Here is a 16,901-nt window from a genome sequence, read left to right as displayed (position 1 = left end):
TTCAATTCAATTTAACGTGTATTTTCATTAATTTTCATGAATTTCAGAGTTGTCAACGCGTCAAGGAGAATTCGATTTGAAGTGTTCAAAATTCGTTGACACCGATCCCCATGCAACGTATACGTGAAAGTGTACAAGTGAAAAAGTTCGCGAGAGAACTTCATTCGCGGACTACGTTAACAGCAGGAGAATGGTGAATATAGAAGACGGTTCTGGTAAGTATATCTTTGCAAAAATTCTACAAAGCACAATTATTGTGCTTGAATTATTTCGGCGGTTATCTCTTCGCGTACACAATATGCAAAACCTAATTTGAGGACGGTCATCGCTAGAATTGAAAAAGCACCTCCACTACAATATGGTGACAGACACTGTAACTTTGAAATTTTCTTTCGTAGTTCAATAATTCTACTCGTCTTACTTTCAGTTCAATTCGCACGTGTCTGAAAGATAATAAAGCTGCATATTACGTCGCACTTTTGCATGTAATCGTTGGGAAATTATTTACATTAAAAGTCGATCTTGTTATATATATACCAGATCCAGGTATAACACATCTCGGATAGTGTTTAAGTTCACCGAAACGAAATCGCATCTAAAGCCAATATGGTTCTTCCTGTAAGTTTGTAATTTATAGTACTGTCCATATCTTAACTGGCACGACTGACTATTGCTGCCACCTCCATTTACTCCACACTAGAACTACCAAAGTGGTGAAAATGACCAATTTATAACTTTTGTTAAACATTTTATAGGCGTGTGTTTTTAAAGAATTAAATAATTTTTCGTAAAATATATAAATAAAAGCTTGTACTCTCCATTGTATTATAAAGTTTCCCTATTTTTTGGGCTTCAATGTCTCTGATGGAAATTTTATGCTTTAATCGCTGGTAGCTCTACCTAGTCCAATCAACGTCTCTAGTGTTAAAAGTATAAATATATAATTTGAAAGCAAATGTTAACGTAATGTGGAGTTGTAATATTATATAAACTATTTAGAAGTCACCTCGTTGATTTAAAAAAAATATGGAATAATGTTTTAGATATTATTTAAATAAAGCGAAGTGGACTAATATATTTACCATCAAGTTGGATATTGGATGCCACCACGGTTTCATACTACATACACGTTTATTTTAAACAAAGAGAAAATTCTTGAGAAGAATTCTCCCTTGCCAGCCACTCAGATTTGAGTCCAACTTGCCTGTTATATATAAGACAGCACTATACATTACTTACTTTTTTATATTACAAATATTCAATTATTCGATTAAGCATCGAGCTGGTTTTTGATTTCCTTCGGTGTGCTTTTTAATCGTACGGTTTTTTTTGCAAACACGACCTTGAAAAAATGTCTCTGGTGTTGTTCAAACATCACACTATACACGTGTGTGTATGTACGTATATCAAGAACTTCGATAATCAAGTTTCACCTAATTTTTCGACTGTGAATCTCTGAACACAAACTGGCATCGAATCATCTTTTGTATAATTTGTATTCTTTGTTTTCCTTTGTTCTAACATTACTCTTGTAGTTGATGTTCTAAATGATATTCTAAGTCCTAAAGTAATGTTAGTATAAAAAAATGCAAAATGTTCTCTCTTGAAAAAAAAAAAAAAAATAAGAAAAAAAAAATAATTATGAAAACTAGGTGAAACTGCATTATTGATTTTTTTTTTTCTTTACAGTTTATCATTGTGTGAAAATAACATTTAGTTCATTGTGTGTCGGTGTATGTATATATTTACAGAGTATAACAAAATAAGCATCGTCTAAAGTAATTATTTTACATAATAATATATTTCAAATACAAATTACCATGAAACGTAATGAACAGAAATTTATTTGATTTAATGATCTTGCAAATAAGATATTGATTTTGATCTCTTTCAAATATTAAATTTGCAAATTACTACACACTTACGGATAACTTTAACAATTTTGTCGCGTTTTCATGATATTAAAAATGAATATACAGTGTATTTAGAATAAAAATTCCACTGCATCTTTTTCTACGTTTCTTCGCTGCTCTATAATTATTTTATACGACACTTTTTTTTCTTTTTAAATACCTTGCATATATATATATATATATATATATATATATATATATATATATATATATATACACATATATACTGTGTATATACATACATTTCTCGTGTATGTATCATACACAGAGTAGAAGTTGAATTCTTTCGAGCTAACGAAAGAATCGAAGATACGGAAATTAATCTCATCGATCGAGGCGTAAACAAGTTCGAGAAAAGGTCAACGCTTTCAACAACGACGCCTCATTCGCGTTATTGTAACAAGCAATAACAAACGAATTGCGTGTATGTGCGTGTACAAAATTGAAAAATACACAATCCAGAAAATGGAAGGAACTTGAACAATATCTGTACAGTATGTACATACATTACTCCCAGTTTACAGAAACGCAATCTTCCACGAAACGTATTCTTGTTTGAAAAACTTTGCATGCAAGTATGTGCATTGAGTCGGTTTGTACAAATCAATTTGGTGAATTTTAACCTACATCCAACTATGACTGGATCATTTGGGATTCACAAATGAAACAGAAGATATATTATATGAATTGACAAGCTACAACGTACCTGCTTGTAACTTGTCAATTCAGTTATTGTACAAGAGGACTCGAATGTATGTTTTCAACATGCAATAATTTTTCTATGATTTTTCCTACAGAAAGAGAACATAATTTTTTTTTTTTTTTTGTACTCTGATAATTTCACAATTTCGAACAAAATTCATAATTATTATAAATTCACGTTTTATCAACGAATTGTATAGTAACGATGCAAACGTAGTTTACAAAAAACAAACGATGCTATGATCCAGTCATCCATCGTTCCAAGGTTAAAAATGTTCACAGCGTTGTGACTCGATTGGTAAGAAAAGAAATAACGTACAATAATACGTGTTTAATCTTAAGACTGATAGTTAGAAAACGTTTCGACAGCTGAATATTCAAACTTTATGATTATTTAGCTATCTTAGCTTGAATATTTTTATTATTGATTATATTAACGAAGATCGAAGCGTCGAAGCAGTAATATTACTAAAGTAATAATTATCATCTAAAGGAATAATAATCGTTTTATCAATATTGCAAGTAACTGCCACGTGCCGTGCTAAGTCAATTCAATTGTTATTAATATTAACTGTCATAAATTATTATGCACATAAATATTGTAAGTAGCAGTCATTAATAGCAATAACTGCGTGAAAATCTAACAAAGTATATATATGTATATATGTGTACGTATAATTATCTGTACGAAATCAAAAATATTATATTCCTAAAAAAAAAAAAAAATTGTTGAATATAATAATTCAATTCAGCATTAAATTCTGTTAGTTGTACGTTTGGAACAAATATATATTAACAACTAGATGGATCGTACGTACATCATACTTGTCAAGAAATTAATATCGGAAGCTTTATAAAGCTGATTGTTAAATAAGTTACGATAGAAACAGACATATCAAATGTTACGTGAATTTCTCCAAGTATAGAAATGTGTCTGTGTTAATAAATTATTAAAAAAAAAAAAAAATTGTAATGTAATATGCTTGATGCTTGTTTAAAAATTAAATGGATTAAAATTGCCAACAGCAATACGTAACGTTTGACTTAATTAATTAATAGTCAGTTTAAGTATGAGCAAGCTTAATGACTTCAATATTTATATGTACATATGTACTCGTGTGCATATTTATATATACAATATTCTAAGTACTTTACGGCTGGGAATAATTAAATTATTTACACGGACAACGCGAAAAAGAATGTACAAAAATCGTAATAAAAACTTGCAATTGAAATATTGTAAAAATCGTTAGATCTGAGCTCAACGATACCATATTGCACCATAAAGCAAGCAATTGAAAGGATGCATGGCATTTTACTATGATTACGCGCTACAATGAAGTAGGAAGTTCGTTAAAAATATCAAACTGTACAATTTTACGATTTACTCTCTCCGTTTTTAAAAATACTGTCTCCGTTTGACTTTATATTTATACGCATTCTCGCATACGTGAAAATTATAAATACCAAGTGAAAGAATACATCTTCCATTGTAACCTCGACTTGCACAGTCTCATTGAGTCAGATCGACACGTGTAAAGTGTGTAAATTGAGGTTAGGTTTGGATTACCTCGAGGCGTATCTCGTTCAGCACATGGTCTCGGACGCCGGGGCAGGTACCGTGGTTAGATTCTTGTCGTTGGGATCGGAGCTTTCCGAGTCCCGGATCGGCGGCCTCGAGAGCGTTTGCTCGATCTCTCTAGTCACGCAAATCGTAGGCGGAGGCCTCCGAGACTCTTCGTCGATGGCGGAAGCTCTTCGAAGCTGATGCCTGTGCTCGTTCGATATGAATATGCTGGCTTCGTCCGCGCTGTGCAAAGGCTCGTCTTCGTCGGCGAAGTACCTCCTCTGTATCAAGTCTTCCATCTGCTGGTAATCGCACTCCTCGGCGTCGCGCAGATGTTCGTTCTCGATCTGCCAAGCCATCTCGGGGTTAGACATTTCCGACAGGTTCCGAACTCTCGAAGGCGGTGGAGAAATTGGCGGTGTTCGCGGTGGACTTAGGAGGCCGCAGTAACTCTCCAACTCGTCCGTTATGCTTGTATACTCGGCGTGCATGGCTAATAGGATGGATCTCTGTGTGCTACTCGTCGATGATGACGGAATGACCGCGACACGTGGCTCTGCCCAAGTTACTCCTCTCGGTACGCCGGATGGATGGATCATTACATCGTCTGACTCGGAACGTGTTCTGCTGGTCTGTCTGGACGGTCGTTCCGTGGAATCCTGTTTGGGAATAGATTCGGAAGGTGGGGCTTCGCTGCTGGCCTCTCTGCTTGGTTCCTTGCTCGTTTCCCTGCTTAACTCTCTGCTCGTTTGTCTACTTGGGTCCGTGCTTGGTTCCTTGCTGCTTGGTTCTCCGCTTGCCTCTCTGCTGGTAGATAACGAGCTCTTTTTTAAAGTTTCTTTCTCGCCATCGGCCTTGCTCACTTCGGTTTCCTGGCTCGTGGTCGTCTTTATGTCGTCCTGAATAGTGTGGCCATCTCCACTTATAGAGGACTCGTTTCTACTGAGGTTTTCGCGTGATGCAGCGGTGTCTGAATGTTTCAGCATGACATCGTCTATTGACGGACCTAGATTAAGAAACGTGCCGTCGGTCATCGATCGGACCAGTCTTTTGCGTTTAGCAGCGATACTTGGTAGCTGTGTATGAGAATCTGTTTCCGAGAGAACTTCTGAGCGTTCCGACACTCTACGCTGACGACCGTCTATATCGAAACTGGACAAGCCCTCCATGTTGGGCATGTGTGTGGCCATGAATCGATGGATGACCCCCAAGTGTGCCAGAGTCTGTTCGTTCAATTCTTCCAGTTTGCGGATACGAAATTCCACTGCCTGAAAGATTCGTCGCAAACTATTGTAATATTATATGTAATGTAATTATCACAGAAAATGTTAGCGTGATCACCTGAAGGGAAGCATTTTGACTGTTCTCCTTTTTGTCGATATCTTCGATCTTCGAATGCATATTCTCGACCCTTTCCGTGGTAATTTTCACACGTTCCTCCGTGGACATTTGCAGCTTCAACTCTTGCTCGCGGAAGTATCCTTCGACACAGTCCTCTTCGAAATCGTAGAGACGCTCCATATCGTCCGCCTCTAAGAACAACTTCAGCCCGTTGTCGTAGGTTTCGCCAGTACTTGCTTTTCCTTGTGTTACATATCGCAGCAAATATTTCACCACCAGATATATATGACAAACTACAATAAGCGGAGGAGGTAAAACTGGCTTCTGTTCGTACTCCATAACAACAGTAAAACGTTGGAACATCCAAACTTGGTGCGCCACCGCGTTTACCTCATTGAAAATATTATTGAATACGGCAATCAGAAGATTTATCAGTAATATGTTTGCAATTAAAAGATAAATTGACATTACAGCAGGTGTGATCCAGCGGCCTGGTAAACAAGCGATCATTCCTGGCTCGTCTCCGCAATCTGGATCTATGTTATCTGCATACACCTCTCCGTACAACATAAAATACGGTTCCATAAATATCTACAAAATAAATATACATATTTTTGTATACATACATGTAGAATATTTAGAATGGAATGAAAAAGTATAATATAATAGACAGTTGAGAAATTGGCAGTTGGGACGTCGCAGAGATAGGAAGAGTACTCGTGCCGGTTCACTTTGCCTGCTTCTATATTACCTACACAATTTTCAGCCAATATGAATGTTTGACATTTACTATACAGTCTAACAGAGCCGACTGCCATCTTCTCAACCGCAAATAATACATACGTCGCGAATAATCCTGAGTTTTGGTTCAGCATTCGGGTTCAAAATTGCCTGTCGGGTGACTCCAAAACTCATTAATACCACTACCAAAAGTACTACAAAGTATGTCATATTTTTTACCATTTTTCCCATCATAGTGACTAACGGACCTAAACACGGTAATACACAATTTATATTTACTGTTCGTGCGTGTTTGATCTTAAAATGTGTCGATTTTTCATTCAACTCGCATCACGTACCAAAGTATTTGTTCACACCAAGAATGTTCAATATCCTTAAGTACCAATAAATACTGTCGACGCAATAAATGACACGGCCAACATCAAGAGTCGAGTGTCTCAAGCGTAAAGCCAGACCAATTTGAAAAAAGATAATGGCAGCCGCGTCGCAGGGGTTCCACATATTCCACGCCCAAACGCTGAATTTATGCGAGAGAGTAGCTGGTTCAGACGTTGCTATTTCTCGTACTTTTTCACATCCTAATGTGCAAATGTATGCGATGGCATAAATTTCTGCTAATGATGGATCATCATTCATCTGGATGAGAATGCAATACGAGAAAAGTACCAAGAAAATAATGTACGCTATCTGTAGAATGAAAGAAAAATGTATAAGTTACATAAGTTTAGGAATAATAGTGCACATTTGAACTTAATGAAACTTACAGCATTAGCCCAAAATTTTGTGATAGGAGCTGTAAAAAATTCGTACAATTTTTTCCTCAGTCTCAATGGCCTGCTGTTCTTGATGTCATAATAGTCAGAGTGTATGCCGTACGCACGATGAATTCCATCGTCGTTATCTGTCAGTACTTTGCCATTTTCTTGTACAATTGTCTCCTTGATAACAGTAGTAGTGTGTTCGTTGCTGATCAAAGCCTACATGAAGAAACAGAAATTCCAGGATAATGTGTACTAGTGTCAAGAAATAAACTATACAGGACATTGACACATAAATAGGAATCATTTAGGTATAATCAGACGACATGTAACAACACTTGTCTTTACTAATTTTTGATCATTCTCAGAAACCATTTACAGTACGAATGTTGCCAACAACAAAATAATCACATCAGAAATTATTTTAGACAGAATGACACATAGCATGTAAGAAGCAAACACTAAAGGGAAATGTTCTCTCTGGCATTCTACGACACTGTGGAAAGTAGGGGCAGATAAATTATACACATTCATTTCTGTAAAAGTACATAATCATTTGTCATCATATGCTATTACTATATGATCATGTGGAGTTATGAACGAAGTGTGCAAGCATGATTAAGTTGTAATATATCTTATGAAAGGGAGAGTAACTATCTGAGGTGTTTGTAGTCCAATGCAGAGATTCGTGTCAGGTATTGTGATAGAAAAAATTAATTCAGTACGAAGATATTTTAATAAATTTAAGGGATTAAAAGAAAAAAAAGGAAGTGTAAAGAAATGAACTTATTCAATAGCTACAAGACTGAGAAATAAGAAATGATAGAATAGAATGCAGGTAGTGTTAAAACTTATGATTGCGTGGAACATAAATTGTAAGTGCATTTAGATAATGTGAAGAAAGAAAAACGAAAATTTAAAATAATTACATCACCGAACGGTACTTTGTTTCTTCGTGAATTGATTGAAAACAACTTTCCAAATTCGCTGACATTTGGAATACATGAAGGTTTTACAACAAATCATTGAGAACAAATTGTCAAAAACATACGACTGACAATGGTTGGAGACTATTTAACCGCTAAATGAAAAACATCGGTATGTCGTGAGGATATTTAACAAATGTAAAGCCGATATACATGTATAAACATAAACATACATCGAATAGTTGCGTTATTATTTGCGTAATTATTGTTTTACAGGAACTATACCGATATTTTCTTTTTTTTTTTTCTTTTTTTATTCAACATCAAAATGGACGATTTTTTTTTTTAAGTATTAAGTATTATGAATACAACACGACTTGTTTTAGAATAGAAGCGTTAGTCATCATCCTCACCGGTACGGATTCCGATACTGAATAAATAGAAGTTTTCCTTGATGATAACTAATAACATAAGAAAGATAGTTGAAAAGTGCACCGGAAAGTGTGAACTTATTTGTCATAGAATCATTGCATTTCAGGTCATTATAGATATACCTTAGCGCCTTGTTGGCTGCTGGATTTGTTGCGTACGCTCAGGCTCCTGCGCTGACGTTTCTAAAAAACAATTCATACGCATACCCACATAGTCTATGAATCACAAAAAACATTTTCAATACCTCTAATAGCGATTGATACACTATATGCCATATAATATTGACCAATTACTAAACATACAATACCTTTTCCAAACAATATATGCTTAACATATTATATATTGATAACAAATGAAATAAAGTTATATAACGTATATCTTTATTTGCCTACGCATACAGGAAAATAAAATTTGAGGATATAAAAGACACAGTTCCAATGTAATAATAATCTATCGATAATATTTTATGCTTTGTGTGATATTCTTAAATATAGATTTAAATGCATGTAAAAAATTTGTAAAACGTTTCTTTTTTTTCTCTCATATACAGAAGGCAGAACCTATATGTGTATACGTCTCTACATAATCGTTCAAATAACTATTCAAAACCAGCAACCACGTGTACCAATATTGTGTTACTGAAGATTATCTCGAGAATTATTTGTATTCTAAATAAATTATTAACACTGATTATATTTCGCATCGAATGAAAATTTGTTATTTACAAATGACGATAATTTCTATAACTGGTATAATGAATGGACGACATTTGAAAACGTTATTTAAAATAACAAAGCAGTGATTGCCGCTATGTTCAAAAATAATAATTGCAGCGTGAAATGTGTAATGATGAACTCTTATAAATGCAATGATAAGATGTACTAATTAATATACCAATATACTACCAAACGTGTTTTATTTTTCATTTATTTTATTGCTCATACTGAGTGTAAGTTCATACTAAGCATAAAAAATCAATATCAAAGATTTTCATAAACCTTAATGTTCTTGAAATACCAACAACTAATACGTAATTAGTTAAGTCTCACATTATTAAAAAAAAAAAAAAAGCAAAAAAACATTTATTACCTCAACGTCTGGACCCGTTGGCATACCATGCTCTGAATCGCTATCTTCTTTCTCATCCTCAAGAGCGATCAAATGTTCTTCCTGAGTTTGTGGCATCAGCTGCAATTCCTCGCGACTTTTAAATTCCAAGCACACTATATAAAATGGACAAACTAGTCCAAGTATGACCTAACAATAAATTAAAATAACGTTACAAAAAAATAAAAAAATATATTTATTGAGTGTTAAAGAAAAAAACAAAATAAAACATATATCTTCTAAACCATATTACTCAGTTACCTTTAAGTTCGTATTCTTTCTCGTGCGAAGACCACCCATCCACAGATCGGCTAAAATAATCTGACTACAGGGGTGTGCTAAAAGTGGTCGATGATTAGCCGTGACTGCCAACGAAAGACACGTTTGGCCAGACCAATTTTGAAGTTCGGAAGTCAATAGCTGTTTCGTTTGATCGTCATCTTGACGATAACAATAATCTAACAATTCCAAAGCTACGAAAAAAAATTACGTTGTAAAAATAATAAAAAAAGACGTGATAAATCAGTCGACATATTATTACCAATATTTTCAAATTCTTTTCCATAACTCCGCAATTCGTCGTACACTTCTGTTTCAAGATCATCCTCGGCAGCCTCGTGCGCCATGGCTTTGTACAATTTAAGAGCAACCAGTGCTTTTGCTAAAGCTTCTTCTCCATGTTGCCACATCAACAGTGCCATTTGTTGGCGTTTAGTCAACACAGCCCATATGAGTAACTCATTGAAAGGATAATCGAAAAGCGGTGTGTCTCGGTTAGCTGGCAAGGTCTCAGCGAGCAAACTCATCGTCAGGCTATCCTGTTTGCTGCCAGATCCCGAGTAGTAACGAGTGGTGTTGCCCAGGACGCAGCTATTTCGATGCATGTGTTGGGGATGTATACCGGATCTCTTCATCACTTTGGTATAGATCATGCGGAACCTTCTACGCGTGTATTGCGATCGGTAAGCACCGCCCATTAATTTATTTATCACGAGACCGATGTCGTGCAGAGTATACATGTAACCTCGTGGGATATTTGGTCGAACGTCACGGAGAATGTAGCCCAGTGTATTCGAAGGGCCTTCTTTCTAAATAATCGATGCATATAAGAAAAATGTGCTCGTCGTATGATAATTGTGTAGGCACAAGATGTCTCAGAATTTAATCGATTTACAATCTAATTATATATACACATTTTATCCATTTTCCATAGGAAATATCGAGAGAGTGTGGTTGTTAAATCTTTAATCATCCTGCCTAACAAGAACATAGAGAACTTACGGTATTGTACAGTTCCTCGAGGCGAGGTATGGATAAGAATTTACGCATAGAGACTCCATTTTCCAAGAGAAGTTTCACAAAGTCGATTCGGTCGTGTTGCAAAGCTTGCATCATTGCCTGTTCCAGGGCACCCGTTGGCCAATTCTGCCCGTACACGAATATTTCACAGCGCGCTATGTCCACTCTGTTCCAAATTAAAGACAACGATAATTGCTCGGCAGGGGATAATTGTTTGGACTTGAACAGAGCTGTCAGGATCGTTTGATCAAGTTCCTGTGGCCGTTCTTGACTTATTCTAAATACTGTTATCTATGAAAATTAAACATAGTATACGAAATAATTGGCTTGTAATTACTATACGAGTAATTTATCTATACTGAATACTCACCAAATGTTTCTTACGGGTACATTGCAAAAGTTCGGAATATAGTTGTGTCGCCTGTTCGACAGATACCTTGAAGGTGCGCTTGATAGTATCTAAAAGATGTCCTCTCATACTTTCTAATGGTCCCTCGTTCTCCCCATTCTCTCCATCTCCTTCAGACGCGTATCTAAATTTTTCATTTGTTATCGCTCATTGCCAAAATACGATTACATTAAGAAATATGCAGTAATGAGGCTGTTGTGCCATTATTACTTATGCATAAAAGCGATGAGATCTGCCGCACGACCTGAGCCATCACAAACTACTACAGGAACAGGCGGAACGTCCGTAACATACTCTAAAACCGATCGAATCGTATTCGTTCCCCCTTCTATTACCAACGCTACGACAGGAATACTGCTATGTGTGTCTACAATAATAAATTTACCATTCGTTACGAAGATTATCTGAATTGAATGACGTTCATTTACGTTTCGACACTTACACGGCTGCAATTTTAAATTAGAAATGTATTTTTCTAATCTTCTGCGTAACACAATTTCTGCACCGTACCGACCACCAGTGCCATTATCCACCAGTAAAAAATATGCGTGACGGTTGTTTAAAACTGCGTATTTAGACCTACGAAGTTGAATGGGTACTGAGATAGGTACTTACGAAAAATTGCATTAATCATAAAAGTTGTATCTTACCAGGGGGACGAAAGACAATCGTAAGGTACTTCACCCCCACGGACTACAAGTTCGTGACTTTTGTCTAAAATTCCCCATGGCGCTATGCCAATGCTCACAACTCGACCTTGCCTTTGAGACTTTTCTAATAGCAACGCATCTCCCACTTGCCTTGTTACACCTGTGAGAGAGATTGAAATGTAACATTTATAATGAAACTCTGACATGACTGATGCTAATAAGAAATATTAATTTAATTATTTATTTGTTTCAATTCACCTGTATTGGTTCCTCCTGTGAATATCCACGCGCCAGTTGTCTTTGCAGCTTTTAACAAACCTTTTCTTAAAACCTTTTTCAAAGTAGGTTGCAGTTCGAAGTTGGAACGACCACCATGCACAGTTATTAATAGCTTTGGTAGTCCCAAATTCCATTCACGACACAACAACTGTACTATTGGTTCTGGCCTCGTGTCGTAAGCAAGTCTTACATACTAGAAGTAAAACATTAATACAGAACGAGGAATATATCACGTATTTCACGATATGCATGTTTCTTATTTATTTACCTGAGCTTTAGTTGGATGAGGGCCACCTTGAAACTCGATGGTGCCATATGCATCGGTAGGAAATGGACGTGTATTTTTCCCAGGAGACCATTGTTCTCTATCTTCTTCTTTGGTATTACTAGGAGTGTAACTTTGAACATCTATACCAGCTCTGCAGTGATGAGTATAAGAATATCCACAACAACATCTATAATAATCAATCATTTATTAATACTTTCACTGTAAAGAAAGGACTAGATGCAAATTGGGTACAAATAATTTTCAAATGTTAAAGCAAGTCACGGTTTCTTTCATAAGCAGAATATTGTAGGATATTGTTACATACAATTGTACCCTTTTGCAACTAATCTTTTTTCTCTTTTTCAAAAGGATACCCTATGACTGTACACAATATATTTCTATGTCTGTTCAACACAGTTTTCTCGTTATATAGGGAAACTTTTAAGTTTACAATTTCGGAGTAACTATTAACTACTATACAAGCACAAGTTTGACACACAATAGATTAATTGAGATTATTTCCACGACAGGTTTGTTTGACATAATTGTTATCCAAATACTGTGAAGTATAATATTGTTATAATAGCTTCTATATAAATATGATCTGATTACTTGACCGCATGGTATGTAATGAAATATGAAGGAAAAAACTCTAGGAAAAAACGAAGCATTTTATGAAAAGCATTAAACAAAAGATAAATTTAAAATAAAGTTTTATTAGTGAACTTTTTTAAAAAGAAGCGATTCAATGATTATATAATGCAATTTTGGTGCAAGATTTTATGTACACTATAAAAACTTAGCGTTTAACAGCTCCTTTGGTACAAACCATTATTGCTGAGAACTGTATAGAATGCATGTAATGTAACAGTATTTTATTAATGACTATGACTAAGGTATGATAAAAAGTATATAAGTTATTATTTTGTCTTTGAAACTGAAAAATTATTCAACTTACAAGTAAGTAAGTGAAAAGAAAATGGATATGATATTATTTCGAAACATAATTCTAACATATGTATATATATTTGCAGAAGCAATACTTGTAAAATACTTGTTAAATCACCTATCATCTTCATTTTTGTTTTCTTTTCCATAAAGAATGTGAAATTTTCAATTACGACAAAACCCACAATGAATTCTCACCTGGAAGTGGTGATCACATCATACTCTGCATTCTTATCTCCCTTTACTTGCATAAACCTATAAATGGAATGAAAGAAAAAAAAAAGTAAATGAAATGAAAATGAACATAAAAAATTATGTTAGTAATGACCTGGAAAATTTCAGAAATAAATTTTTTATGATAGATATCTAAATAGTAAAAAATATTAATAATTGTAGCTTTTATAAAAATGCATATTGCATAAAGTAAAAATTAAAAAGCAACATCTTACAATATGACGTTAACTATAGTCTACGACCGTCATCGTTAAAAAATTTTGCAATTATTCTGCTTGTACATATTGCCTCTGCAAAAATATTGTTTCTTCAGAGAAACAAAATACGTATTTGTAGTTATTTATCAATATGCAATAATCATGTTATCAAAAAACTAAATAAATAGATAAACATAGTAATTGAATAAATGCATGATAATGATGTCAAAAATGGTACTCATTGAAAAAAGAACTTATTGTACTCCGCAAAAACAGTATGTTTGAGAATTAAAGGAAATTTTTAATTCAGCTCATTTTTAATATTGTAAATATCGACTGATCATTATGTGTAATATGTCAATGCAGTTTGTAAAAATATCTAAATAACAAATTAAAAATACAATAAACATTGTACATACTTGTGTTCATCATCTGCACTTGGAATAAACTTTGAGCATTCCCTTTTTTGAAATGTAGCCTCTATCCAACTGCGTTCAGTTGTCTAAGATTTGAATTATATATTATTTTTGGGATATTATAAAATTATAATAATTAATATTTTAAGTATATAAAAACATATTACGTGTGTTCAAAACGGTGATCAAATAAAATGTGATGTTTAAATAAAATGTAAAAAAAAGATAAATGAAAACATAGTATACCTTTGCCTTTTTTCTCTTCATTTTAGGAGTGTTGGCTCCACAAATAATACTTCCGATTGCCATCTTGATATGTACATGCATTCACCTTAACATTGACCAATATACTAAAGAACCAATGTTAAAAAAAAAACTAAATACAAATACAAATACAAATCAAGATAAATGATAATAAAATATACACATATTAATCCAATATTCATTGGTCATTATTATTTACAAAAATCTCAAAAGAGACACTAATACAAAAACTTGAAATAAGTCGTGTAATGTGTAAAATAAATTATACTTTATACATTACATTACAAATTAATCACTAGTAATTATAAATTACTTAATTTAATTGTAAATACTAAATTTAACTGTAAATGAAAATTATACGTAGTAAAGAAATAAATTTTTGTAATAAGACTTTTATAATACAAAATTATAGATCTGCTTTGTAAAGTAACTAATAAAACAAAAAAAACAACAAAACTTACATGTAGGGTAGATAAGATAAGTGATATAGATAAGTGATATAGAGTCTCTATCTTTGAATGTGTACCTTCTATGCAAATCTTAATTACACACAATACAAGTATACTTTTATGGCAATTGAAGTTCATTTATTTTACTTATTATACATAAACTATGTATTCTTACAGCTTTACTACGTAATACAACAATTCTTACAATACATCTACAGAGTTCATCATTTGATTCAATATCCATTTCATTTCAATTATTTCACATTCATTTCAGAAATAAAACTAATGAATCATTAAATAATCTATAGTAAGAGAAAAGGCAACAAGTATGTTTTCTGAAATAATGTCTTGGATAAAAAAAAAGAACTAAAAGTAACATTGTTAAAGCAATGTGATAAAAGTTATATTTTAAGTTAACAATATCCTATAGTACTTACCATACGACAACTTTTGGTTTTGTCTATCATATCTACATAGAACTGCATGAACAATGTCAATATGTTTTTAGCTTAATGAAACAACGAAAGTTGCAGTTTAAAATGATTTCAATTGGTTACTTTGGACAGATATTTCACTGATACAGGCAAATTAAATTTAAAGATCTGAAAGAAAGATTAAAACGTCATTCAAATGCAAATATACACTGTACATGGTAATATAAATCATGATACTATGGTACATATGATCTATTAGGTTTGTGGTTTTTCTTCAAGTAAAATTTTAACTATATTAAAGCATCTTATTTTTTACATAAAAAATTATTCGGTTATGGAATTAAAAGATTAATTGGAATAATTTCTTCCCGAATTAATTTCTACATAGCAAAACTTGTTCAAACAGGTCAGAGAATGCCTTTAACCTTCGCCAAATGCCAAATTTATATGCATTTCCAGCCAACGTGTGTGTGACATTTTTTTCCAAATCCAACACGCGTAGAGAAAATTACGCAGACATTTCGACGGCAAATCATTCACGACGACCAGCAATTTAATTACGATGCTTTTTGCTCTCTAAATTTTCCCAACGTTGCGTAATTTCTAACAAATTTTTTCCTTTAATGCGCGATCAGCAATAATTAACGACGAAGCGAAATTACTGCTAAATTGACTTTTTAACTAGTTGCAAGTGCAACATTGTGTTTCTCCTATCGTTGCTTACGTTTGACACGATTAGCGAAACTAGTTCGAACAACTGGATATTGTTATCGTCGACTATTAAATAATGCTTGTTGTTCAAGTTCGAAATCGGCGGGAAAAATCATGATCTGTCATGTGCTTGTAACTTAACCTCACATTCTCGCAGGCACGATCTATGGGTAATTTAAACGCCTCGAGGCTCAATTTTAATGAAAAACAACGTAACCATTGATAAATTATTCAGATCGTACAGAAGATAAATAAAATCTTGTAATGCCGAACGGAGGATGACAATAATAACATTTACATACCTTAAACGTACGAAAAATTTTTAAGTAATCGTATTCATCGTGGAAAATTAGACTCGCGTGTATCTCTGTTAGTTTGTTTGCTGCGATATCCCTTGCGATTCATAAGATCCTTTACACCGATTTTTTTTCTTTTTTTTTACGTCACGCAAATTAACTGCTCGATATTTACGTACGGTGTTTGCATTTTTTTTTTTTCTTTCTCACAGAAGCGTTGCAGAACGTTTCACTGTTCAATCTTGTGTTCTACTTGTCTTGACTCGATCCACGTTGATGGACTCTAGATGGGAGACAACGTGGTGATACGTCCCGCACGGAGTTAATTTGTCCCATAATCCGTGTATCATCCCTTGGAAATATCGAGCTTGCTCCCCTGCATCGTTCTGACAAACTAGGCCAAGAACAAGGTTAACACTCGCACGGTCGATGGGTGTCTTCTTAGACTTAGCGGTGGATTTTCTTTCTTCATTTTTGACATTTTTTACGCGTCTGTACGCGATAATTTGATATTTGATAACGTGAAAATTTGGAGAGTTACTTTCGACTTGATTAGATTC

At 34.0% G+C, this 16,901-nt stretch overlaps 1 protein-coding gene and 1 long non-coding RNA gene across 9 annotated transcripts in view; one reads left to right on the top strand and one right to left on the bottom strand.

Annotated features, from left to right (window-relative positions):
* Positions 1–9,476, top strand: part of LOC122528611 — a 21,076-nt gene extending 11,600 nt beyond the window's left edge. The window contains exons 13-14 of the long non-coding RNA XR_006306622.1: positions 48–215; positions 8,931–9,476. This is a non-coding gene — a long non-coding RNA (uncharacterized LOC122528611). The remainder of the gene's footprint in view (positions 1–47; positions 216–8,930) is intronic.
* Positions 2,511–16,901, bottom strand: LOC122528596 (transient receptor potential cation channel trpm). 8 transcript variants are annotated; one of them, XM_043653896.1, is made up of 22 exons: positions 16,348–16,901; positions 15,338–15,502; positions 14,434–14,541; positions 14,191–14,273; positions 13,539–13,595; positions 12,393–12,579; positions 12,104–12,317; positions 11,846–12,005; positions 11,638–11,774; positions 11,406–11,562; positions 11,157–11,319; positions 10,769–11,077; positions 10,029–10,575; positions 9,749–9,960; positions 9,470–9,637; positions 8,503–8,562; positions 8,362–8,409; positions 7,029–7,241; positions 6,603–6,951; positions 6,367–6,512; positions 5,524–6,114; positions 2,511–5,450 (listed from the first exon to the last, which is right to left on the bottom strand). In XM_043653896.1, exons 3-22 carry the CDS (start codon positions 14,512–14,514, stop codon positions 4,203–4,205), a joined length of 5,130 nt encoding a protein of 1,709 aa, XP_043509831.1. In that variant the 5' UTR covers positions 14,515–14,541; positions 15,338–15,502; positions 16,348–16,901; the 3' UTR covers positions 2,511–4,202. The 8 variants fall into 8 exon arrangements, with proteins under 8 accessions (XP_043509831.1, XP_043509832.1, XP_043509833.1 ...); XM_043653897.1 differs by having other exon boundaries at positions 14,434–14,537; XM_043653898.1 differs by having other exon boundaries at positions 14,434–14,518.

Source organism: Frieseomelitta varia, unplaced genomic scaffold, assembly GCF_011392965.1.
Source record: "Frieseomelitta varia isolate USP_RPSP 00005682 unplaced genomic scaffold, Fvar_1.2 scaffold_253, whole genome shotgun sequence".
Classification (NCBI taxonomy): Eukaryota; Metazoa; Arthropoda; class Insecta; order Hymenoptera; family Apidae; genus Frieseomelitta; species Frieseomelitta varia.
Note: the sequence above shows the minus strand (reverse complement) of the source record. Positions and strands in the feature narration are given on the sequence as shown.